This window comes from Jaculus jaculus, chromosome 2, assembly GCF_020740685.1.
Source record: "Jaculus jaculus isolate mJacJac1 chromosome 2, mJacJac1.mat.Y.cur, whole genome shotgun sequence".
In the NCBI taxonomy this organism is placed as follows: domain Eukaryota; kingdom Metazoa; phylum Chordata; class Mammalia; order Rodentia; family Dipodidae; genus Jaculus; species Jaculus jaculus.
The window spans coordinates 23497540-23523037 of NC_059103.1; the positions used below are offsets into that span (position 1 = coordinate 23497540).

The window sequence follows — 25498 nt, forward strand, 5'->3', positions numbered from 1 at the left end:
GGCAATTCTTGATGTGGTACCACAAATACAGAAAAGGACAGGAATGCTGATCAGTAGGGAAGCTCAGTGAAAACATTTTACCATCCATTTTAAAGAACGCTATCTACAAACAACAGCAAAAATGTCAGCTTACATCCTGAGTAAGGGAAATGGAAGAGGCAGGCACAAAGTTAAAGAAGAGATTCATTCTGTAAGTCTGAAAGCATCAAAAAGAGAATGGTCCAGTCCTGCTTCAACCCAGGGGCTTTGCAGTGGAGTCTACAAAAACCGAAAGAGAGAAAATAAGACTGTGTTTCTAATACAAAGAGAGGGGAGGAGGGGCTGGAGAGATGGCTTAGCGGTTAAGCGCTTGCCTGTGAAGCCTAAGGACCCCGGTTCGAGGCTCGGTTCCCCAGGTCCCACGTTAGCCAGATGCACAAGGGGGCGCACGCGTCTGGAGTTCGTTTGCAGAGGCTGGAAGCCCTGGCACACCCATTCTCTCTCTCTCCCTCTGTCTTTCTCTCTGTGTCTGTCGCTCTCAAATAAATAATAAATAAAAATTTAAAAAAAAAAAAAAAAAGAGAGGGGAGGAAAGTCGGAGATGGGATTTGCAAAGGTAGGAAAGAGGGCAGGAAGTCGATGGTCTGAGAAAGCTAGGCTGGAGGACCCCTGGGGAGCCTGAGCAGACAGACACAAGCACAGGGCAAAGTTGATGGGATTTCCTTTGGAACCTTGATGCCAACGCGAGTACCTGAGGTGAAGAATACGAGTGGGCACATGGCACAGACCTGCACTGGTTACCCCTCCCCTCCCAAGGGTACTGAGTGGTACCTGGGGGTGTTTGCGATTGCCGTAAATAGTAAGTGTGCCTGCAGGAGGTGCATCTTACACATGTGTGCAATGCACACCCCCGGTAGGAACCACTGATCTCAAATGTCACAAGGGTGTGGTGGTGCACGCCTTTAATCCCAGCACTCGGGAGGCAGACGTAGGAAGATTGCCAGGAGTTCAAGGCCATCCTGAGTTTACAGTGGGACAGACTAAGATGTTATATCCAACTTTTCCAACAATGTCATTTTATGGTCCCTGTTCCTGAGGATGGCACGTAGATACCCCTGGAAGAAATGGCAGGCATTTCAGTACTGTGCACACTCGAAGGAAAAGTAGATGAAAAGATTACACTGTCCTGGGGCTGGAGAGATTGCTTAGTGGTTAAGGCACTTGCCTGCGAAGCCTAAGAACCCAGGCTCGAGTCCACAGAACCTATATAAGCCAGCTGCAAATGGTGGTGCATGCATCTGGAGTGTGTTTGCAGTGGCTAGAGGCCTTGGTGTGCCCATTCTTCCTCTATCTGACTCTTTCTCTCTCTCTTTTGAATAAATAACTGAAATAAAATATTTTTTAAAAAAGATTAGACTGGCACACTCCTTTAATTCCAGCACTCGGGAGGCAGAGGTAGGAGGATCACTGAGAGTTCAAGGCCACCCTGAGACTACAGAGTGAGTTGCAGGTCAGCCTGAACTAGAGTGAGACCCTACCTCAAAAATCAACAGACAGCAACAAAAAGATTAGACTGTCTAAATGGTGACTCAAAATTCTATCCAGGTTAAGATATTAACTTTTTTTTAAATTTTTTATTTATTTATTTGAGAGTGACAGACACAGAGAGAAAGACAGATAGAGGGAGAGAGAGAGAGAGAGAGAGAGAGAGAGAGAGAGAGAGAGAGAGGGAGAGAGAGAGAGAGAATGGGCGCGCCAGGGCTTCCAGCCTCTGCAAACGAACTCCAGACGCGTGCGCCCCCTTGTGCATCTGGCTAACGTGGGACCTGGAGAACCGAGCCTCGAACCGGGGTCCTTAGGCTTCACAGGCAAGCGCTTAACTGCTAAGCCATCTCTCCAGCCCAAGATATTAACTTTTAAGGAGAGAATTTCAAGGTTAAGAAATTCACCTTGAGGGCTGGAGAGATGGCTTAGCGGTTAAGCGTTTGTCTGCCGAGCCTAAGGACCCCGGTTCGAGGCTCAATTCCCCAGGACCCACGTTAGCCAGATGCACAAGGGGTGCACGCATCTGGAATTCGAATTTGCAGTGGCTGGAGGCCCTGGTACGCCCATTCTCTCTCTCTTTCTTTCTGCCTCTTCCTCTCTCTGTCTGTCGCTCTCAAATAAATAAATAAAAATAAACAAAAAATTTTAAAAAATAAATTCACCTTGAGCCATGAATATATATATATATATATTTTGGGTACACGAATAATACAAATGAAAATGTTCTCCAAGCTTTTTGTTTTCATATTTCATTACATTCCACAAAAAATTCTTAGAGTACATATTAACAAGGCAAGCTTTTCTAAAATAAAGAAAAATTTTAAGAAAATGGGTGAGGCAACAAATACTTTACACACACACACACACACACACCCCACCACCACCACCACCAAGATTTCTGATTTAAAAAAAAAAAGTTTCTTATTCTTGTCTCCCTCTAGTGGATGAGAAAGGGATAACCTTGCAGTGAAGCCTAGTACAGATTATACATTTTATATGCATATATAAATATATATACATATATGGCACAGAGAAGACCTGGAGAGATGAATAGGGCTTACCTTTAAGTCTTGCTTTCTCAGCAGGATCCAGGGCAGCCACGGGCTCAGAAACTCGAGATGGCAAGCTTACTCCAGTATTATTCACCGCTCTAACCCGGAAGATGTAGGAACGACCTTCTATCAGGCCGGTGACTGGAAACCGAGCGAACTTCACAGGCGTGTCATTGCATTGAGACCAGCTGTCTGTGCCCACTTCACACCTGAGTGATGGACAGAGGTATGACAAGAGGTGTGGCTGGAGTCACAGCTCCCAGGCACAGATGTGGCCAGGTGTTCCTCTGCGGTTGGACACGCAGCTCACACTTGAACTGCAGGCACTTCATTTCCACTCAGACACGGTGTGTCTTGTGTAACTAGAAGAAAGAAGCCTTGGATCTTTCCTTAACGCCAAAGCAGGCAGCTGAGGCATGGGGGTGTTGTGTGCAAAGCGGAAGAGCTGGAGTTGGGGGCCAGACAAGCAGGCAGTGGCCACAGTGTTTACACAGGAGAGGTTAAGGGGAAGAGTGCGCCCACCCATTGTGCTGGCAGAGGCCATCACTCCATTGTTAGTCATTTCTTTCTGTGTCTTAGTCAGGAATTTTCTTTTAAAAGTAGAATTATTATTGAACTGTTGGCGCCTACAAAGACAGCTGTTTGCAGCTGGGCATGGTAGTGAGTGCATACCTGTACTCCTAGCATTTGGGAAAATAACAACCAAGAGCTTGAGGTCAGCTGGAAGTACATGATAAGACCCTGTTTCCAAAAACCAAATACACACACACACACACACACACACACACACACACACACACACACAAATGCAAGATGCAAATTATTCGAACAGCCGTTTGGAAAACAGCTCATCACGTGTTCTTACGACATGATCACTATGTCCTATGCAGAGGAAGGGTGAAGAGGTTATAATATGTTTACTTGCTTGGGACAGGGTCTTGCTACGTAGCCCAGGCTGGCCTTGAACTTGCAACCTTCCTGGCTCTTCCCAAGTGCTGGGATTATAAGTGTATGTCATCATGTCCGGCTATGGTTCTTTCTTTAACACAGGAGACTGATGAGAGGCAAAAAGATTCTCAGGAGAAAAATGAAGCACTTGGAAACTGATGTCTAGTTGCCTGCTCATACAACAGCTGGTACCCAAGGGTGGGGAAGGCACTCCTCAAGAGACTTATGGTGGCTGGTGTGAGGCTGATGGCCCAATCAATAGAACTGTAGAGACCCAGTGAGTGGTGGAATGGTGCAGATTTAGGATAAAGTAACTCCCTCTTCTTTGCATGTGTGTGGGATGGTATGTGTGCAGGTGTGTGTGTGTGTGTGTGTGTGTGGTGCATCCATATGTGTGTGCACTGGGACATGTGTTTTACTCTTCGACACATGCATGAAGGCTAGGAGAGAGGAAGGGGGAGAAAAGCAGACCAGCAAGTGTTTCACTAGAAACAACAGGAAAAATCAAGCATACATCTCTACGGCCAAGGAACTCTCACTGCATTGGGGCGGGCACTAACTTATCGATAAAATAGCCCAGGATTGGGCTCCCTCCGTCCACTGCTGGCTGCTTCCAGGAGATGATGATGTAATCCTTGTTGGCATCCAGCGCCGCCACATCCAAGGGGGCGGCGGGGGCTCCTTCAATCTCAGCGTCAGCATCTGTGGAGACAGAGGGGTCCCATCAGCCCTTCCTAGTCTGGCAGACTGACGCCTTGGCGCTCGCATTTTCTACCACGTCACCTCAGCAGCTACATCTTGGCTCCAGTGGAGCAAGCTTCAGCTCTTGAAATTTGCTCAGCAACGGAACAAGCTGTGCTTTTCACAGTCGGGGTGGGGGGATGAATGTTGTGTTAGACCAGACGCTAGAAAGGACTCTGAAATAAACCAATGACCTTAGATCATGACCCTTGTTTTCCAAAAAATGTGCCACAGGGAAATCTGTAGGGAGCTATCGAACAAGTGACTTGTGCCAGAAAGTCCCGTAACACATTGGTTGGGCAACGTTACTAAGACTCTGAAAGGCTCCCAAGGGTCACACAGTCTCTTCTGCCACCTGGATGTGTTCACAAGAAAAAGAACCATGGGCTGTGCCCAATCTTACACTAGGCATTACCATTTTGAAGGGGAAAGGGAAAACACTGGTTTAAACCAAATATAATGGTTAATCTTGATGGTCTATTTGATGGAATTGAAAGACAAGTAGATTAGTAGAGCACACTTCTGGGTGTGACTGGAAGGACATTTTCCGACACCATTAGATCACAAAGGTTTTGACCTAGTCAATAGTTTAACCCCATGATGGATTGAAACACTTTTTTTTTTAGTTTGTTTGTCTCGTTTTGTTTTGTTTGGGGAGGCAGGGTCCCTCTCCTACCGCTGTAGGTGAACTCGAGACAAACGTGCCACTTTGTGCATCTGGTTCTATTCTACGTGGATACTGGGGAATCCAACCCAGGCCATCAGGCTTTGCACACAAGCACCTTTGACCACTGAGCTATCTCTTCAGCCCTGGGTTAACAATGGAATCGCCTATTGGCAGGTGGAACTGCGGGAGGCGGGGTCTGGCTGGAGGAAGCAGCTCACTGGGATACTGTGCCTCCTGCTTCCCGGTGGCCAGGAGTTGAAGAGCTCTGGTCCCCCAAACCTTCTGCCACATGCAAAGCCTTACCACAGGCCCCAAAACAGGAAACCAGTCTACCATAGGCTGAGATACCTGAAACCACAAACGAAAATAAATCTTTCCTCTTTTAAGCTGTTTTTTATTAACAACAACAAAACCCTAACACGCCAAGTGGATTGTTCTCAAACTGAAGAAACTTGGGAAAATAACAGACACGATTCTCATATCTGAGGTGAGTTTATCTGAGAAAAATCAAGACTAATACAGGAAACAGAACAGAGTGTGTGTAGGAAGTGAGAATCCCCTGACAGCCGGGTCCCCTCAGGCACAGCTAAATTTGTGAGTCAGAGAAGACGGGAAATGAAATCTTTCCGTTGGTAACCCTGTGAGAATGATGGACACAAGTCGCTGGTAGAAGGGTCCTCATTTGCCAGTTCTTCCTGGAATTTAGCCAAACCATTATAAATGCAATTGGTAGGAGGGGTTGGGATATGTGGGAGCCGCTTAGGCAAGAAAAAAAAATAATAAACCCTCTTGCTGGCTGAGCAATCTTTGCCTGTGACCTATACATCTATAACTCTTGAGTTACTAAGGCATATGGTAGATGCGACTGCAGAAGTATTTGCCGACTTCTGAATTTACAAGGTTTGCATTACCTGAGAAGAGCTCAGATTACTTTGGAATTTGAACATTCTGTTTCATGGCCCATCAACCAGCACGGAAGTGTCTCTACAGGGAAAATGTCTCCTGCAGATACACTAAAGCGTAAAGCCTAAAGTCAAATGCAGAATCCCTGTACGATAGCAGGAACTTGCTGTGACAGGGCCTGGAATAACGGGAGCATCCAGGAAGCCATGTGCTAGCATTTTAATTTTTAAAATATTTGGCTTTATTTGCACATGCATGTGAGTGCATAGGTGCATTAGAGTCTCTTCCCATTGCAAACTCATACCAGACACATGTGTCACTTTTTGTATTTGCCTAGTGTAAGATTGGGCACAGCCCATGGTTCTTTTTCTTGTGAACACATCCAGGTGGCAGAAGAGACTGTGTGACCCTTTGGGAGCCTCTTTCAGAGTCTTAGTAACGTTGCCCAACCAATGTGTTACGGGACTTTCTGGCACAAGTCACTTGTTCGATAGCTCCCTACAGATTTACAATGGCTTTATGTGGATGCTGGGAAACTGATGCCCTGGCCAGCAGACTTTAACCTGTGTTAACAGCAAGCACTTTTAATGATGGGCCATCTCTCCAGATACCAGGATTTTTTTTCTTTTTGAGGCAGGGTCTCACTCTAACCCAGGCTGACCTGGAATTCACTATGAAGTCTCAGGTTGGCCTTGAACTCATAGTGATCTTCCTACCTCTATCTCCCAAGTGTTGGAATTAAAGGCGTGTGCCACCATGCCCAACTCCCAGCATTATTTTTAAAGTTAATTTAATTTAGTTATTTGCAAGCAGAGAGATATGGCCAGAGAGAGAGAGAGAGAAGTATGGGTGCACCAGGGCCTCCAGCCATTGCAAACAGACTCCAGATGCAGGTGCCACCTTGAGCATCTGGCTTTATGTGGGTACTGGGGAATCGAACCTGGGTCCTTCGGTTTTGCAGGTAAGTGCCATCTCTCCAAGCCTCCCAGTAATTTTAATAACATCGTTGCAAGATACCATTCATGGCACTCTTTCAGGTCTCTTGGGCATTCATTCACTCACACATTCACTCATCCAGTACTCCTCTAGATGCTAAACACAAAAGTTAAATATCAAGGATTATTCTTTCTCTCAAGAAGGCACAACATAACAGGGAAATCTGCCTGGAATGGGCCAGCACACCTGGGAAGAGCTGCCATAGCTCTTGACGCGCAGCAGCGGTTGTGCCGCTCCGGCCCACGGCGCCCACCCAGCCTTGACCCCAGCATTAACTCTCTTCTGCACGTCCGTCCTCTCTCCCAGACTCCAAGCAGCCAAACATCTGTAAGCTGATTCACTAGATCAAAGATTTCGACCTCGGAGACACGATATTAATAACCTGTTTTCAACATGTACTTCTATTATTTATTATAAAAGCAGTGCATGATTAGAAAATAGATGATAATGAAAAAAATTAAAATCTTTTTGTAAGCGTCCCAGAGCTCCTTCCTCTGTCCCACCTGACCTTTCCTAGACTGGACTTGGGATTCTGGAGCCACTTCCTGTTAAGGTAATTGAGCAGACCTCTGGTTTGGGAAGAGGGAATGTCACCCAACGCCACCTCGGCACATCATGCAACGCTCCTCCGTCAGAGGTGAATTTCTTTCCTCTTCCTATAAAACCTTCTCTGTGGCCCCTCTCTTGCTCTCTTAGGCCCTGTCTTTCCTTCTTTTTATTCTCTCCCTTCCCGCCTCTTTCACACCGGTTATAATCAAGTCAGGAACTCAAGAAATGGCTTATCTTGATGTCTGTATCCCGACCCTAAAACTTAACACTTTTAACTCTGTAGCTTAGCAGTAACTGTTACTAATATACTGGCCTAATCTTTCTGGATTTTTCCCCCTCTATATTGATAAACAAAACAATGGTTTCTTTTTCTGAGACAGGGTTTTGCTATGTAGCCCAGGCTGGTCTCGAACTCAAAATCTTCCTGCCTCAGTTTCCCGAGTGGTGGGATTATATGTATGTGCCTCCACACCTGACGAAAATGATAATGATGAAGATGATGGTTAATATCTGGTTTCTAAGACAGGGCTTTATTCTATCCCCAGCTTGGAATTTGTGGCAATCCTCTTGCTTCAGCTCCTATGTGCTTGGATTAAAGGCATATGTCACCATGCCTAGTTAAACATGACTGTCTTGGGCTGGAGAGATGGCTTAGCGGTTAAGTACTTGCCTGTGAAGCCTAAGGACCCCCATTCAAGGCTCGATTCCCCAGGACCAACGTTGGCCAGATACACAAGGGGGCACACGCGTCTGGAGTTCCTTTACAGTAGCTGGAGGCCCTGATGCACCCATTCTCTGTCTCTCTCTATCTGCTTCTTTCTCTCTGTCTGTTGCTCTCAAATAAATAAATAAATATACAAACAAAACAAAAATTACTGTCTTTTAAATAATATGGAGTCATACCATATAACCTCCATGAAAACTGCTTTTTTTTTTTTTGGTTTTTCAAGGTAGGGTCTCACTCTAGCCCAGGCTGACCTGGAATTCACTATGGAGTCTCAGGGTGGCCTCGAACTCACGGCAACCCTCCTACCTCTGCCTCCCAAGTGCTGGGATTAAAGGCATGTGCCACCACACCCAGCTGTGCCTCAATGACATTTCTATCCTCTGTCACCTTATGACTTCTCTCTTTCTGCATGTGTGTGTGAATGTATGTGTGAGAGCAAAGGAGAGATGAAAAGGATCAGTGTGCAACAAAATGATAGCATTGAACATCTCTGATGGTAAGCTTATTGGTAGATTTTTTAAAAATATTTTATTTTTGTTATTTATTAGAGAGAGAGAGAGAGAGAGAGAATGGGTATACTAAGCAGGGCCTCTAACAACTGCAAATGAACTCCAGACACACGCACCACCATGTGCATCTGGTTTACGTGTGTACTGGGGAATTGAACCTGAGTCCTTAGGTTTTGCAGGCAAGTGCCTTAACCATTAAGTTATGTCTTCAGCCCTAGATTTTCTTTTTCATTTGTATCCTCTATATTTCCATAATGGTGATGAACACATATTAGCTATGTGGTGATTTGAACATGAAAGGCACCCATAGCCTCATGTATTCTGAATACTTGTTTCTCAGCTAGGGACAATTTGGGACAGTTGTTGGGCTTTTGGAAGGTGGAGTCTTGCTGAGGTCACTGGGGGCAGAACGTGAGGCTTATTAGTCCAGACACTAGATGTTCAGAGCTCGGTCTTCCTTGAGTTGACGTGACGAGATGTGATGCTCACTTGTGGACTGTGCCATGTTTTTCCTGCTATGATGAAACCTCCACTCAAAACTGTAAGCCCAAAGAACCCCCTTCTCTTCCATAAGCTGCTTTTGGTTGGGTGCTTTTTTTTTTTTCTTCCAGTAGTGAAAAGGTAACTGCTATACTATGTAATAAAGACCTGGCCATATGTACACAGCTCTGCAGTCCCATGGTGCATTATACACAGATCAGATCATGCTGGTGTGCAAGCTATTTTCTAAGCCACACATCCCAGAGTGCCAAAAAGCATGCACTGAAATGCATTGAAAGGCTTCATCTAACGCTGCAGACAGCAAGTTTGAAGACACACAAGATATGAGTTGAAACACTTTGGCACTTTCCGAAAAAGTTAAGTATAAATTTATCCTATGATCCAGCAATTCTATATATAAAAATGAAAAGCCATCCCATACATATGAACATAAATATTCATGGCAGAATTATGCTTGAAAGCTGAAAAGTGAAAACAATCCATCTATCAACTGGTGACTGTCTAGACAATGTGAGGTGCATCTTACAGTGGCACAAAAAGGAATAATTGTCACTGGGCACACACCTTTCATCCCAGCAGTAGGGGGCAGAAGTAGGAGGATCATTGTGAGTTCAAGGCCACCCTGAGACTACATAGTGAATTCCAGGTCAGCCTGGGCTAAAGAGAGACTTTACCTTGAAAAACAAACAAACAAACAAAGGAATAATTGTCAATACATGTTACAACATAAGTGAACCCCAAAATGTGTAAAGTAAAAGGAGGAAGATACAAAAGGCCACAAATAGTGAAAAATGTTTGTGTGGGACCTGGGAATCAAACTCGAGCAGTCTTTTGTGCCTTTTGGGCCTTTTGTGCACAGAAAGACTCTCCAGCTCAGGAAGATTTTTTAAAAAATTTTTTAGCTTTATTTATTATTTGAGATAATAATGCTAGGGCCTCTAGCTACTGTAAACAAACTCTAGATGCATTTGCCACTTTGTGCATCTGGCTTTATGTGGGTACTGGGGCATTGAACCTGGGTCTTTTGGTTTTGCAGGCAAGCACCTTCACTGCTAAGCCATCTCTCCAGCCCAGGAGGATTTTGTTTGTTTGTTTGTTTGTTTTCAAGGTAGAGTCTCACTCTAGTCCAGGCTGACCGGGAATTCACTATGTAGTCTCAGGGTAGCCTTGAACTCATGGTGATCCTCCTATCTCTGCCTCCTGAGTGCTGGCATTAAAGGCGTGTGCTACCACGCCCGGTCAGGAAGATTTTTTTAAAGGCTCTTTTATCATTACAAAGACATCTGATTTGGCCTCTGTGCTTTAAGTGTGGTTGGGCAGTCTGCTGTTTTTGCTAGGTCTTACCTCGCACAAAGACATAAGCACTGTATTGTTCGTAGTATTCTCCCATTCGTACACGGATTGTGTAGAGGCCTTCGTCTTCTTTGTTGAGATGGGAAAACGTCAGTGTTGCTCGATCTCCACTCCACAGAGCTTGCACCCATTTTGATGGAGAAATGGGAGCTCCTAGGTTTTAAAAAAGCAAGGATATTTAATTGATGTTTCCTCTGTAATTCCCCTTTTCTTCCACACACACCCCACCCACTCTCAGTTTCTCCTTTTCTGCACTGAAAGTTGTTTGAGAGCCTCCATATCATTAAGCCATTCTATCATGCTTATGTTAGTTAAATACTAGACAAAGTGACAGGCTCCAGGGCAGATATAACTTGTAGGGTCCGGTACAAAATCAAATCGCAAAACTCTTCAGAAGCAGAAAACTTGGGTTATAAGTCTTTGTTGATTTAAAATTCAACATGGGCAGGCATGATAGCACACACCTTTAATCCCAGCACTGGGGAGGCAGAGGTAGGAGGATCACTGTGAGTTTGAGGCCACCTTGAGACTACACAGTGAATTCCAGGTCAGCCTGGAGTAGAGCAAGACCCTACCTTGAAGAAAAAGAAAAACTGAATATGAAAACAACATGGTAACTTCACTAACGTGCCTGCAAATTTTTAATTTTAATTTTTTAGAATTTAATCCTCTCTACAAATAAGCCCAGGACGACTTTAAAACAAACAAAATAATAGGAATTGCTCTGTCCATGATGCACATCCTGTCAGTGAGGTTTGTGTCGGGACTTTCAGGTTAAAAAGGATCTAGCAGGAAAATGGAGCCCTTAAGTTTCAATGAATTTTTTTTTCCCCGAGGAAGGGTTTTACTCTAGTCCATGCTGACCTGGAATTCACTCCGTATTCTCAGGGTGGCCTCGAACTCACAGCGATCCTCCTACCTCTGTCTCCCAAGTGCTGGGATTAAAGGCATGCGTCGCCACTCCTGGCTCAATGAAATTTTTATGTTACATAGGATAAAAGGGCACTGGTAGGATAGAGAAGACACTATTTCTGCTTGCTTCTCATTTGTCTCATTTTAGCAATGATAAAGCTCAAGCTTTAGAATTAAAATTACAGGTCTGGAGACCTCCCAAGGCCAGAGTTAGCAGTGTGATGGGGAAAGACCCTCCTTCTCTCCTGACAGGTTTGATGGGTTCACCTGGTGGAAGGGGCAGAAACTGCACATGTCTGGATGGGCGATTTATGTTCTTTGTAAATCTAGTGCATCAACTAGTCAACTTGTTTTTTGTTCATTTTTATTTATTTAGTTGAGAGTGATACAGAGAGAAAGTGGCAGAGAGAGAGAATGGGCGCACCAGGGCCTCCAGCCACTGCAAACGAACTCCAGACGCGTGCGCCCCCTTGTGCATCTGGCTAACGTGGGTCCTAGGGAGTTGAGCCTGGAACCGGGGTCCTTAGGCTTCACAGGCAAGCACTTAACCGCTAAGCCACCTCTCTAGCCCTCAACTTGTTTTTACAAGCCTTTTTTATTTCCTTTTCCATCATTTGGTCTAGAGCATTGCTTAGACTTCAACTAGACTTCAAACCAAGCAGGTCTTTAAAAAAGAAATAAATCTTTATTTCTTTTTCTTTTTTGAGGTTTTTTTGTTTTGGGGTTTTTTTTTGTTTCTGCTTTTTGGTTTTTCAAGGGTTTCACTCTAGCTCAGGCTCTCCTGGAATCTACTATGGAGTCTCAGGCTGGTCTCAAATTCACAGCGATCCTCCTACCTCTGCCTCCCAAGTGCTGGAATTAAAGGTGTGCACCACCACGCCTGGCTTGATTTTTTTTTTTTTTTGGTTGGTTTATTGGTTTGTTTGGAGGTGGGGTCACACTCTAGCCTAGACTGACCTGGAATTCACTATGTAGTTTCAGGGTGGCCTCAAACTCACAGCCATCCTCCTACCTCTGCCTCCTGAGTGCTGGGATTAAAGGTGTAAGCCACCATGCCTGCATGTGGCATGTTTATGCACTATGGTTTATTATCAAGATGCTGAAGGACAGGCACATGTTCGTGTGTCACATGGCTAGGGTTAATGGTGTGCGCAACTAGGACCAACCCTTGTTTCTTTTTCACACCGTGAGCTACTGTTCTTGGCCAAAGCAAGCAGGGCAAGAAACATAGGACCTCAAGGATTGATGTTCCACAAAGATAACTTTTAGCTCTTGATGTCCATATGAGTATCATGTGGCTTACATATTTTACATGAAGGATATATTTACTATAAAATTTGAAATTACATATCCTTTATCACATTAAAGCAAGAAATCTGAGGTCTGAATTTCCTCTGCTAGTTAATAAATGTCAGGATTCTATTGTTTCATGGGCTATAAATGTTTTAAAAGTTTTGTACAACTTCTATGGTCTCGAGACAGTTTGTGGGGGCAGGGTCCCCCAAAAATCAAAGTCTGTAGGGGGAGAACCTGGTTTTCCCTTAGCTCCTTTCCCCTAAAGGAGTCCTTGAAGCCTCCACTTTGCTAGAGGCCAGGAACACAAAGGGAGAATCTGTTTTTCTCTCATCTCTTTCTTTCCTAGAGGAGAAAATTAAGAGATGAGATCACTCTCTTTGCTGGAAACCTGGTGGTGCCTGGGCACCTGAGATGGGGCTGGACTTACCACTCAGTCCCGATCCTGTAAACACCCCTGAAAGACTCAAGTCTGGATCTCTAGGTGGACTTTCCTATTTCCTGGAACCCCCTCTTGGGCAGGAGTGCTGCCGTCTCCTAAGCTCTACCTCTCTAAGTTCTATCATAAAATCTTTCTAAACTTAACCCTGTATGGTCTATGAATTTGGTTCAACAAAGTTCATAAGACAAGAACCCAGTGAGGTGGGCGTGGTGGCACAGGCCTTTAATCCCAGCACTCAGGAGGTAGAGGTAGGAGGATGGCTGTGAGTTTGAGGCCACCCTGGGACTACATAGTGAATTCTAGGTCAGCCTGGGCAAGATGGAGATCCTCCCTTGACAAAAAAAAAAGAACCTGGTGGCCACTGAGCAGTGGACGTCTTGTGTGTCTGTGAGCCTCCAGCATTGTAAGTCCCGAGTTATAGCCCAACCAAGAGCTGAGCCTCTCAACCTCAATTCAAATTCCCCAATCAGAGTCATGATGTCTATGGAGGATAAGGCCTTTACCAAATAAATTTATCTTACAAAGTAACTACATTTGCTTTTTATAATTTATTGCACATAGTTGAAGGTGTTGCGACTTTGATACATCTGTAGACAACTGCCATAGCAAGTCAAGCTCTGATTTTATAGGTTGTGGAACCCACCCCCAGGCACCCATGGGTAAGGAACCAAATGAGACTTCCTGCTATGGGCACTGCCAGTCACAGGCTGAAGCCTTCAGGAGAGGGGCCTGAGCTTCCAGACATGGCTAAGGACCCCCAGGCCACTCCCTCTTCAAGCCCAGCACCCCTGAACTTAGGCTCTGCCCATAGCCCTGGAACCTTTGGCCAGTTGTCTAGGAAACTCCTTATCAGCCTTCACACAGCCCATCCTCCTGAGACCCTAGATCACTTGACCGCCCCCCCCCATTGCCTGTGTGCTAGAATGAATGCCCCATATGCTAATTAGGCATCAGAAATGAACTTGGTACATCCAATCCCTTGCTTATAAACCCATTTCACTGACAATAAACAGAGAGCTGTTCACCAAGACTCCTCCCGAAAGTCTTTTACTTTCGTGTGCTCACCCACCCTGGGCGCCTTGAGGTGGGTGGGGGGAGGGAACATGGCCAGTCCCAGAGGATACAGGAACCCACAATGCTAGAGACTCACCATTTCTGTACCACTGCACCTCAGGCTGGAAATGTTTAATCTCAGGAGTGACCACCACACGACAGCCCAGGCTCATTGTCTCTCCTTCTCTCCCAAAGGACACATCAAACTTGTCATCAAAGTGGATCTCAAACTTGGATGCATAACCATAAGGGGTCACAGCAACTGGGCACAACAAAAATTAATACCAGGAATTTATGCTTGTTCTCATCAAAGAAACACAGCATTTTAATAAGCATAGGAAGAATGGCGTTATGACAAAATTAACCAAACAATTTATCTGGACAAAAGTTAAACTCCATATCAAAAGTATATAGGACACATGCATACCATTGGTAGAGAAATCATTGCTTCATTGATTGTATAAGCTAAATTATTTTATTTATTATCATAAGAAATAGAATCTAAAAGGTTAGGTTTAATGTCTTAAATGCATATTAATGTCACATTTAGCCTATACTTAATTAGCTGAAATATATAAGCTTTTTTGTTTGTTTGTTTGTTTTGTTTTAGGAGGTAGGGTCTCACGCTAGCTCAGGCTGACCTGGAAGTCACTCTGTAGTCTCAGGGTAGCCTCGAACTCTCAGTGGGCAATCCTCCTACCTCTGCCTCCCGAGTGCTGAGATTAAAGGCATGCACCACCATGCCCAGCTCGAAAATATATAAGCTTTTTAGTTTTAGATTTTGAATTAATTTAAACATTGTTGCTTATATTTTGGGGCAAAATAGCCATGCCAATTACTCAGGAAAAGAGTTTTTTAATAAGTTGCTTCAATTTCTCTTATGATTTGAGTTAAAATGTAGTAAGAAACATTGGTGGGAGAAAATGGAAAGGTTTAAAATAGCCCTGAAAAGATTATTCTCAGAAACTTCTAGATTGAAACCTTTCCCTCCCATAAGCTTTCTGGCTTGGTGTTTTGTTCCAGCAACGAGAAGGTAACTGCTACAGTGATGATGTCCCCTGAGACTTGAGCGAGTCAACTTGATCAGACCCTGGGCTGGTTCCACAGCTGCTTTAGGAAGTAGAGTAAAGCAGCCAGAGCCAACTGGAGATGCCTGCAGACTCTCACTACTGGGTTCTCTGCACATCTGGGATTGGGTTTGGCCATCAGAGGTAGTTTGCAGGTTCAGTAGGAAGTAGGTTTTCATAACCAGAAGATGCAATGTCCCTCTGTCACTGCCTCTACCCTTTATCATAGCTACTTTCTATGTGGGGCAAAAAGGGTTTAGGCAGCATTTGGAAAATCTGCAGGCCAAATCCAGTCTACTTCCTATTCAGTACTATGTAGAATGTGTTTTCCAACTGCTGGGCATGGTGGTGCATGTCTTTAATCCCAGCACTTGGGAGGTGGTGGTAGGATTTCTGTGAGTTTGAGACTACATAGTGAATTCCAGGTCATCCTGGGCTCAATCAAGACCCTACCTTGAAAAATAAAACAAAACAAAAAATGTTTTCCACTAGGGAGATGGCTCAGCTGCTAAAGGTACTTGCTTGCAAAGCCTGCTTGCTGGCCAGGGTTCAATTCCCCAGCCACCCACATAAAATCAGGTGCAAAAAGTGGCACAAGCATCTGATGTTTGTTTGCAGTGGCAAGAGGCCTTTGAGGGTTATCAGCCCAGCTGCAAGCCCAGGACTTAGACTCCTTCCACGCAGAGATGTGACAAAATGTGAGCCGGCTTCCTGCTCATGCCAGGCTTTCTCCACCATGATGAAAACATCCCTCAAAACCACAGGCCTAAAACACACCCTCTCCTCTCATCAGCTGCTTCTGGTTGGGTGTTTTGTCCCAACACTGAGACGGTGACTGCAGAAAGTATGCAACTGTCTTTCTCCGTTTCACACAGGAAGACTTGAAAACATTTGCTATTTTAATCTATAACACCTGGGCTTTCATAACACCAGAGCAAAGCGATTAGACCCAGAAAGAGAAGAGTAGCCAATAAATAGAAAAGCAATGGCAATAAGCTAAGTGTGGATATGCAGTAGGTGGTATGTCCATCCTGGAATATGCTATATCTTATATATTATGCATGTACTTTATTAAAATATTTTATTTACTTATGAGAGAGAGACAGATAGAGAGAAAGAAAGAATGGGTACACCAGGGCCTCCAGCCACTGCATACAAACTCTAGACACATGTGCCCCCTTGTGCATCTGGCTTAGGTGGGTCCTGGGGAATCAAACCAGGGTCCTTAGGCTTTGCAGGCAAATGCCTTAGCTGCTAAGCCATTTCCCAAGTCCCCTTATGCATGTATTTTTAAGTATGATATTTTAGCATGTTGCTTCGCTAAATTCAAGTACTCAGAACATCCTTTGGAAGTTCCACATTATTAGTCTGCATGTCACATAAAGATGACACTTAGAAAATGTGCTGCTGAACTTACAGCTGAGGGGCATGGTGGAAGCCCTTGCATGGAAGTGAACGTCATCAAATTCTCCCTTATATCCTGGAGAAGAGAAGAGAAACGCATGTTAACTGCTTTATGATGGGCATTTGCTTTTAGCATGCATGGAACTTTTAAAAAATACACTTAGCATAACACAAATGTGGCAAACCTACTCTTTACCACAACTGACGCATATGCTGAGACCTCTCCTTTAACGTTCATGGCCGAGGCCCGGTACTGAGCTGTGTCTTCAAAGTCACATCTGCAAGAATAAATGGGAGTGAGTGGCCATCCGGGTGACGGTCTGTGATAGTTTGAATGTGAAGTGCCTCATGCATCTGTGATTAAGCCTTTGGGAGGCAGGGCCTTGGGGAGGAGGTGTGCCACCTTAAGGTTGTTTAGTCCAGTCCTACTGTGTGCTCACAAGCGAGCTCACTCTTGTTGCTCCTTCCCTGCTGCTGAGGTGTGAAGATGTGAGCTGGCTGCCTGCTCTGCTCTGCTTCCTCCACCACGATGAAACGTCCCCTCAAAATTGTCAGCCTGAAATCAACCCTCTCCTTCCATGTGCCACTTTTGGTTGGGTGTTTTGTGCCAACAACCAGAATGTAAGTGCTACATAGTCCTTATAATTAGCGTCTGTTTTACCAGAGAATTCTTTGCTAAGATATCAGCTGGTGGCTGACAAATGTGGCTCTTGGGACTTTCAATGAAGGGACTACTTCTGAGCTAGTACTGGTGGGATGTTATATGGTCCAAGAGACCTACTAAGTTTGATGAAGCAATAAATGGGAAGGGAATACCGATTATCCACTGTGACCTTAGCCTTGGTTCATTTACAGTATATTAAAAAAAACAGAGTTAACAAAGTGCTACATGTATAAATTACATGGTGAATGAGCTAATGATAAATTTGACTGAAGTGGTATTGAAGTCATGCATGTAGTTTTTTTTTAATTTTTATTTATTTATTTATTTATTTGAGAACAACAGACACAGAGAGAAAGACAGATAGAGGGAGAGAGAGAGAATGGGCGTGCCAGGGCTTCCAGCCTCTGCAAACGAACTCCAGACGCATGCACCCCCTTGTGCATCTGGCTAACGTGGGACCTGGGGAACCGAGCCTCGAACCGGGGTCCTTAGGCTTCACAGGCAAGCGCTTAACTGCCAAGCCATCTCTTCAGCCCCACGCATGTAGTTTTGAAGCAGGTAATGAACCTGAGAGTGGCTTCCTTGCTGTCCTACCCTTGGTGGTGGCTTTCAGGCTGGGGGCATCAGGATGACAAGGAAGAGGAAGAAGGGAAGAGGAACCTCATTATTTATATTATATTATATTATATTATATTATATTATATTATATTATATTATCCCACAGCCTCCCTGAGCCACCAGCAGCCAGGCTGGTCTTCTATACCATTATTGTTGTTCTGTGTCCCAGTGTCAAAACAAAATTGACTTACTCTAAATTCTACTGATGCTCGGGCTTCACATGAAGTTTCAGCCTACAGTCTAACATGAGAAACGTTATTTGTGTGTTCCTCTAGATTATGGTGCAGACTATTAATGTCTTAAAAATGGAACTAGGAGGGCTGGAGAGATGGCTTAGTGGTTAAGTGCTTGCCTGTGAAACCCAAGGACCCTGGTTCAAGGCTCGATTCCCCAGGACCCATGTAAGCCAGATGCACAAGGTGGTGCACGCATCTGGAGTTCGTTTGCTGTGGCTAGAGGCCCTGGTGCTCCCATTCTCTCTCTATCTGCCTCTTTCCCTCTCTGTTTATCTGTCACTCTCAAACAAATAAATAATAACCAAAAGCTTTTTGAAAATGGAGCTAGGAGAAAATGAAGTCATGGAGAGAGGAAAAGACTGAGGATTTTGAAAGACACATACAAAAAAGGAGTGTATTGTGTCCACTCACATCACAGTTCCCATATGTTTGTTTCTTAGGGTTTAGTTTCATTCATTATCAACTTTCCTCTTCTTCCTCCTCCTTCTTCCTTTTTTTTTTTTTTTTTTTGAGATGGGATCTTTAGTATCCCAGGCTGGCATTAAAGGCCCTTCCAGATGTTAACCAGGCCCAACTCTGCTTAGCTTCCGAACTGAGATGAGATTGGGCACGTTCAGGGTGGTATGGCTGTAGACTGACATTGAACTCTGTATGTAGCCAAGGATGACCTTGAACTTCTAATCCTTCTGCCTCTACCGCTCAGGTGCTGGGGTCACAGGTACATATCAGGGCTTCCTGCAGGCTAGGCACATATTATACCAATTAACATGCATCTCCAGCCTTGTTATAAACTTACTTCTTACTGAAATTTTATAAACATTAGAACCATAATTGATTTCTCAGAGCTATTTAACTTTGACGGTCACAGTAATGTGACTTCAAATCAGGGTAGAACTTGGGGAATATCTCAGGGCTCCAGGGTTCTGTTGGGAGCCTGGTATCACTTGGGCAAATTTTTTGATCTGTGGAGAAGGCTGTAAATCTCTTGAGGATAGAATGATATCAATTTCCCTTTTACATTTTAGCACACTAGGGTTTTATCTGAACCAAAACTGGTTCAGTGTTTCACCTACATGCTAGGTTTGAATTTTAAAACCAGCTTGAGACATGAGAGACATGATCCATTTTGGGGAGTTCCAGTTTCAAATTTTGCTTTGGGGATTTTGCTTTTACCCTTAAACATCCCCAAATCTGTCCCTGTCTCAGGTACTCTGGTCAACTAGGTGCAGTTTTATTTATGAGAGAGAGAGATAGAGAGAGAGATTGGGCATGCCTGGGCCTCTAGTAATTGCAACAAACTCTGGATGCATATGCCACCATGTGCATCTGGCTTATATGGGTTCTGGAGAATTGAACCTGGATCCTTAGGCTTTGCAGGCAAGTGCCTTAGCTGCTAAGTCATCTTTCCAGCACACAAGGTGAGGCTCTGATAACTCTTGATGAGCTGGAAGAAAGAACATTATGTCCAAGTCTAGCCTACATTCAATGACCTCCATGCAGGCTCCATGGCCTCTGCTGGTTGAAAGCAAATGAATGTGATGATGATGCTGACTTGGGATGCTATAACAGTGCCTGAGTAGCAATGCCTATCTATGCAACTTGTTTTCTTACTAAATTCTAAGAAAATACTCATGTACACTGAAGGATAAATTAAAAGGTCATGCCCATTTTTTTTCTTTGTTTGGTTAGACATGTCCATTTTTTTCTCATCATCTTTGACTAACTTCAAATATTAGATCATTGTCTGTAGGTTGTGTGGATGTGGTAAAGATTATAGTTGGGTCTATTATCTTATAGGTTTGCATCCAAAGAAGAAGTGTACTTGGATGTCCCACTATGCTTAGGAAAAGAGTGGTGAGGAGCTTCTGTGAGGGATTGTTGGGTCTCAAACACAGACAGTAATGTTCTCTTACGTGGTAATCTCCAGCGTGTGCATTCCATATCTACTTCCAATTATGTACTTTCCAGAGTTTTCATGGATATTTATTGGTACCTGGTTTTTATACCTGTAAGATAATAGAAACAAAATGAATAGACTGGGGTATAACTAACTTCATGAACACACACTCACACACATTCACAAGTTTGGTTACTATAGGCATACCTTCTATAAATGAAACTCCTCAGGTTCATCTTATCCAATAAGCGAAAATTAGATGAGCTTAAATAACATTCACAATCACTGAAATAAACCGTCTTTCTGAAGCACTTTCTCCTCTTCCACAAAGTGTACATGAAAATTATGGGCCATGCACAATATGGACACATGTACAGAGTGTTAATGAAAAATGCAGTTAGGAGATATTACATAGTGTATGGACTTGGAGGTGGCTTAGTGTTTAAAGGTGCTTGCTTGCAAAGCCCATCAGCCAAGGAGTTCACTTCCCCAGGATTCTCATAAAGCCAGATGCACAGAGTGGCACATGCATCTGGAGTGAGTTTGTAGTGGCAAGAGATCCTGGTGCATTCTCACTCTCTCTCTCCTCACAAATAAATAAATAATTTTTTAAATTCAAAAGTGGTGCAAATATTTGGCATTCATTTGCAGTGGCAAGAGACCCTGACATACACACATACACACTCTCTCTCTCTCTCTCACACACACACATACACATACACGCACGCAAATAAATACTTTGAAAATTTTTTAAAGAAATTTACATAGTATATTGACTGATTTATATAAAGTACAAAACCAGAAACACTAATTAATACTGCTTGTGGCAGTTTGAATGGATGCCCCCCAATAGACTCAGGTGTTTCATTAAAACTTGGATTTCCACGGGAAGAGATGTCACTGGCAGCAGATCAAATTTCCAAGTGAAAGGTATACAGAGAGGCCTAGGCTCTGCCTGGGTCCTTGTTTGTGGTGCTGGCTGTTTGGTGGCTCTCTCTCTCTCTCTCCCTCTTTCTCTCTCTCCTTGGATCTGTGAGAGAGAAAAAGCCAGCTTTTTTGGCCATTATGGAACTTCCCCTGGGTCTATCTGTAAGCCTGAAAGAAATCCTTTCTTCCTCTAAACCTTGCTTGATTTGGAAATTCCTCCCAGCAACATGAAGGTGTCCATAATACTGCTGAAAGTCGAATAGTGATTTCTTTCTAAGTGGAATGAGGGACATGAAGAGGTGTTTAGGTGCCAATGCTAGGTTCACTGATTTGGGTACTGGTCACATGGGCACACACGGCCTGACAAAACTCACCCAAACTCAGCATTTATATCAAATATATCATTTGTTTTTACAGACAGTATACTGCAATTAAAAAATGTAGACTTTGGCATTGTAGAGTATAAGACTGTGTGTCAGGGGCTTTGTTGTCTATCTGTGTGGGATGAGAGAAAAAAAATATTCCTTCTGCTAATAGTCTCGTGTGTTATTTTCAAGAACGAGGTCATTATATTGAAAGGTCATGATAGTCAAGGGATTTATTGTATGTTATAAATAAACATGGCTCTGGTCCTGGAGGACCATATAAAGCGTGAAAGAGACTTCTGAAAGCTCCATTTGTTTCTACCTCTCAGCTCCCGGAAGGCAGGCCACACAGAGGGGCTGCTCTCTCCGGGAGACATCAACTTTGGTAGTTCTCCCTAGCGCACAAGGAGCCAACAGGACACTGACCAAATGAATGAGTGACACTCAAGTTGGTTTCTAGTCAACGATGCTGTTCATATCTCTATAAAGTTTGAGTTAAAATGGTATTGCGCAGCTCCCCCGGTTGCCTCACCCTCCCCGCCTTCCAGCCCTGCTCAGCTTAGCACCCTTATGCCTTTGCCCAGCTAAAGACTCGACTCTTCTTATGTGACTACCTGGCAAAAGAAACTGGTTTAAAATACACAACACTTGACCTTTCTTTCCTGTGGCAACTCTAGATGCTTGTGAAAGAACTCCTGTTTAAAGCATTGGAAAGGGATTAAGTCAGAAAGCGACTTCATTTTCTCCTGCAAGGAATCTCCCTGCACTGTGCTCAGGCTTTGGGTCACTGGAAACTCGCTGCCTTCAGTATTAAGTCAGAGGAGAAAAGAGGATCTTTTTTTCCTTCCCTCTATGCACTTCAGAGCTTGTTGTTTCTGGAAAGTGAAATTCCCAACTGGCTACTCACCTACTAGTTTTGGAGAGTAATCTATACCCTGTGACTATTCTCAAAGCTTTCTTGAGTCTGTGTGAATATTCGGATGGACACCATTGGACTTACTATGACGTTTGCATGGTTTATAAATTTTTAAAAAAGATTTTTGTGTATTCGTTTGTGAGTAGAGAGTGAGAGAAAGAGTATGGGCACACCAGGACCCCTTGCAGCTGCAAACAAACTCCAGACACATGTGCCACTTTGTGTATCTGGGTTTACATGGGTACTGGGGCATTGAACCTGGACCATTAGGCTTTGTAAGCAAGTTCCTTTAACCAATAAGCCATCTCCCCTGCCCATGAATTATTAATTAATAAACTTTGGGTATATAAGTATCTTTTGAATAACATGCTACCACTCTGTGACTTTTCTTTTCATTTATGTGTGTAAAACACTTAATCCTCACATGCAAATTTCACTTTTGAGGTAGGTTGGCTGACTTTGACAATAACAGGTTATAGAGAAAACTTTTTGGTGCTGTAAAATACAGTGAAACAAAAAAGTTGTGGGATCTTTCTTCTATCATCATGTAACTCATGTTGAGATGACCTTTGACATGTTGAATCTTGCCACAAGTAGGATAGTTGATTAGGATCCAACTTTAAATCTTAAATTAAATAGCTATTACCAATTAAAGAAAACCAATAAGTCAGGTGTGGTGGCACTCAGAAAGCTGAGGTACGAGAATCATTATGAATCCGAGGCCAGCCTGAGACTACATAGTGAATTCCATGTCAGCCTAAGTAGAGTGAGACCTGAGACCCTACCAAGAAAAACAAAACAAAACAAATATATATATATATATATATATATATATATATATACATACATACATATATATATATATGTATATATACATATATATATATATACATACATACATATATATATATATATATGTATATATACATATATGTGTGTGTGTGTATTTGTGTGTATATATATGGGTAAATAAATAATGCTGTAATTAACTCAATACATATGATCCTATGACACAATTTACAAATATTCATAATTTGAAAAAAATGAAAATTTTATAGATCTCCAAACTCTTCTTAAGGTATATTTTATCCCACGTTTTGGAAATGCTTATAATACTTAATGGCAAATTTCTTCGAATGTTTATTTTACAATGACTTTTGGGCCAAAATGAAGACATTCATTGTTGTTTTTTTCTACTGAACCCAATAAACACATATATAGGCTCCTTGTGCTTTCAGAGCGAGCTGGGAGTAGGCAGGTTCCTCCATGCCAGCTCTGTCCCAGGCCTTGGTGAGTGATGTGTTTCTGTCGTCCAGAGCGGTCTGGGTAACCTCTAGTTGCCACTTACATAGATTTTGGTCAGTAACGTGGGATTGGCCAGAGAGCAGCTGCTGCCTGTTCGTATTATTTGTTAGAATCTCAGGAACTCCCATGACCTAATACCGCCCAGTGGAAACTTGGAGCCAAATCTCTGCGGAAAGAACTCCAGGGAACCAGACCCAGGGCCCACACGCCTAGGAAGGACAAGCTTAGGACTGAGCTGCTGTTGGTGGAGTAAACATGGTTGCATGAAACGACCATCACGGTGTTACTCCTTGACTTCACTGTCCATTCGGGATTCCACATTTCTCTCATGTTTGTGCTCAACGTCAGGGCTGGGAAGCTCGAGTTGGGGACCCAAAAGATATACATGCCAGTAAAGTCATGATCAACAGCCTGATTCTTGGGCTGGTGTTGGGGTCTCTGTTCTCTGAAGGGAAAGATACTTATTGAAAAGTGCATGCATTGTACCTGTGTTGCAAAGTATGTTAGAACTCCAGGTAATGCTATTTATGAAAAACTAAAACAGGGACACTCACCCCTCACAGAAAATTGTTTCCAGAGATGGATTTATCTGGAAGCAAACAGGGCTTGGGTTTCAGGATCCTCCTCCAGGATGGGCCTCTAAAAGGCCTGGGGCTTCCTTTGCACCACTAGCCTCATATTTTTTTTATAGAGTGCCCTAAAAGAGTGGAAGCTTCTTGCCCACAAAGCTGAATCTGACCCTGATTGTTGCCATAGCCAATTGTTAGTTATGTAGAACTGATTATCCGAATTTTAATTCAACCAGTGTTCATCTCAGAAGTAGTCGAACCTTTTTTTTTTTTTGAGGTAGGGTCTCACTTTAGCCCAGGCTGACCTGGAATTCACTATGTAGTCTCAGGGTGGCCTCGAACTCATGGCGATCCTCCTACCTCTGCCTCCTGAGCGCTGGGATTAAAGGTATATGCCACCACGCCCAGCAGTTCTTTAGTTTTGGTGTTTACTTTTCACCCAGCTCCCAAGGGGACACTCTCTGTGGAATGTTCTGGCCTGCCCTTCCCGGGAGAACTTCAGGAGAAAGTGGGTTCCCCAGTACCTTGTATTGGGTGAGAAGGAGTCACGCCTCCTAGCACTGGAGGCTCTGCCAGGAAGTGAACAGCCTCCAAGCCTATCCTGAGACAAAGTGAAATCAATATCTCAAGGCCACAGTGAACTATTTATGGGGCTAGCTGTGTTATTTGTCAGTTCTGTTAGTGAGGATAATGCGAAAATAGTATTCTAATTTTGAATTCAACTAGAACGCCAAGAGCCATCAGTTTGGCTGTCTCATGTTTTTATGGGGGAGTTTTAATTTTTTTGTTTGCTTTTATATTATTCCTTTTCTAATCGTACAAAGCACAGGGTAAGGAATTTAATTTCCAAGGCTGAGTTCCACCTCTGTGAAATTGCATCACTCTGATTCACAGCACCATCCTTGCTATGATTGGGCTTTTGTTCTAGTAACTGAATATTTAACAGGATAAATAAATGCTTAAGAAATTGATGTTTGTCTCCCAGAGATTACTTTGTGTCTTTTAGAAAAATATCTCTATTTTTTTTTAAATATTTTTATTTGTTTGAAAGCAGAGAGAAGGGATAGGAGGATCATCATGAATTAGAGGCCAGCCTGGAGTACAGAGTGAGTTCCAGGTCAGCCTGGGCTAGAGTGAGATCCTGCCTCAAAACAAGCAAAAAGAAGAAGAAGAGGAGGAGGAGGAGGCAGAGGAAGAAGAGGAGGAAGAAATTCTATGTCAAGAAATAATGAAGTGTCCTTTTAAATTGACTCAAGCATTGTCATTTCTCTACTCTCTATAATATATATCATTGGTATTCAATACCATTTCATCTTCCTAACTTAATATTGTATCCCAGAAGCTATAGAGATAGCTCAGC

At 43.5% G+C, this 25498-nt stretch overlaps 1 protein-coding gene across 2 annotated transcripts in view; it reads right to left on the reverse strand.

Annotated features, from left to right (window-relative positions):
- Positions 1 to 25498, reverse strand: part of Myom1 (myomesin 1) — a 167507-nt gene that overhangs the window by 98269 nt on the left and 43740 nt on the right. For both annotated transcript variants that reach the window (XM_004662649.2, XM_004662648.2), the window contains exons 6-12: positions 20073 to 20165; positions 16831 to 16919; positions 16655 to 16717; positions 14268 to 14432; positions 10462 to 10623; positions 4085 to 4226; positions 2586 to 2785 (exon numbers count right to left, since the gene is read on the reverse strand). In XM_004662649.2, coding sequence (XP_004662706.2) covers positions 2586 to 2785; positions 4085 to 4226; positions 10462 to 10623; positions 14268 to 14432; positions 16655 to 16717; positions 16831 to 16919; positions 20073 to 20165 — 914 coding nt within the window. The remainder of the gene's footprint in view (positions 1 to 2585; positions 2786 to 4084; positions 4227 to 10461; positions 10624 to 14267; positions 14433 to 16654; positions 16718 to 16830; positions 16920 to 20072; positions 20166 to 25498) is intronic.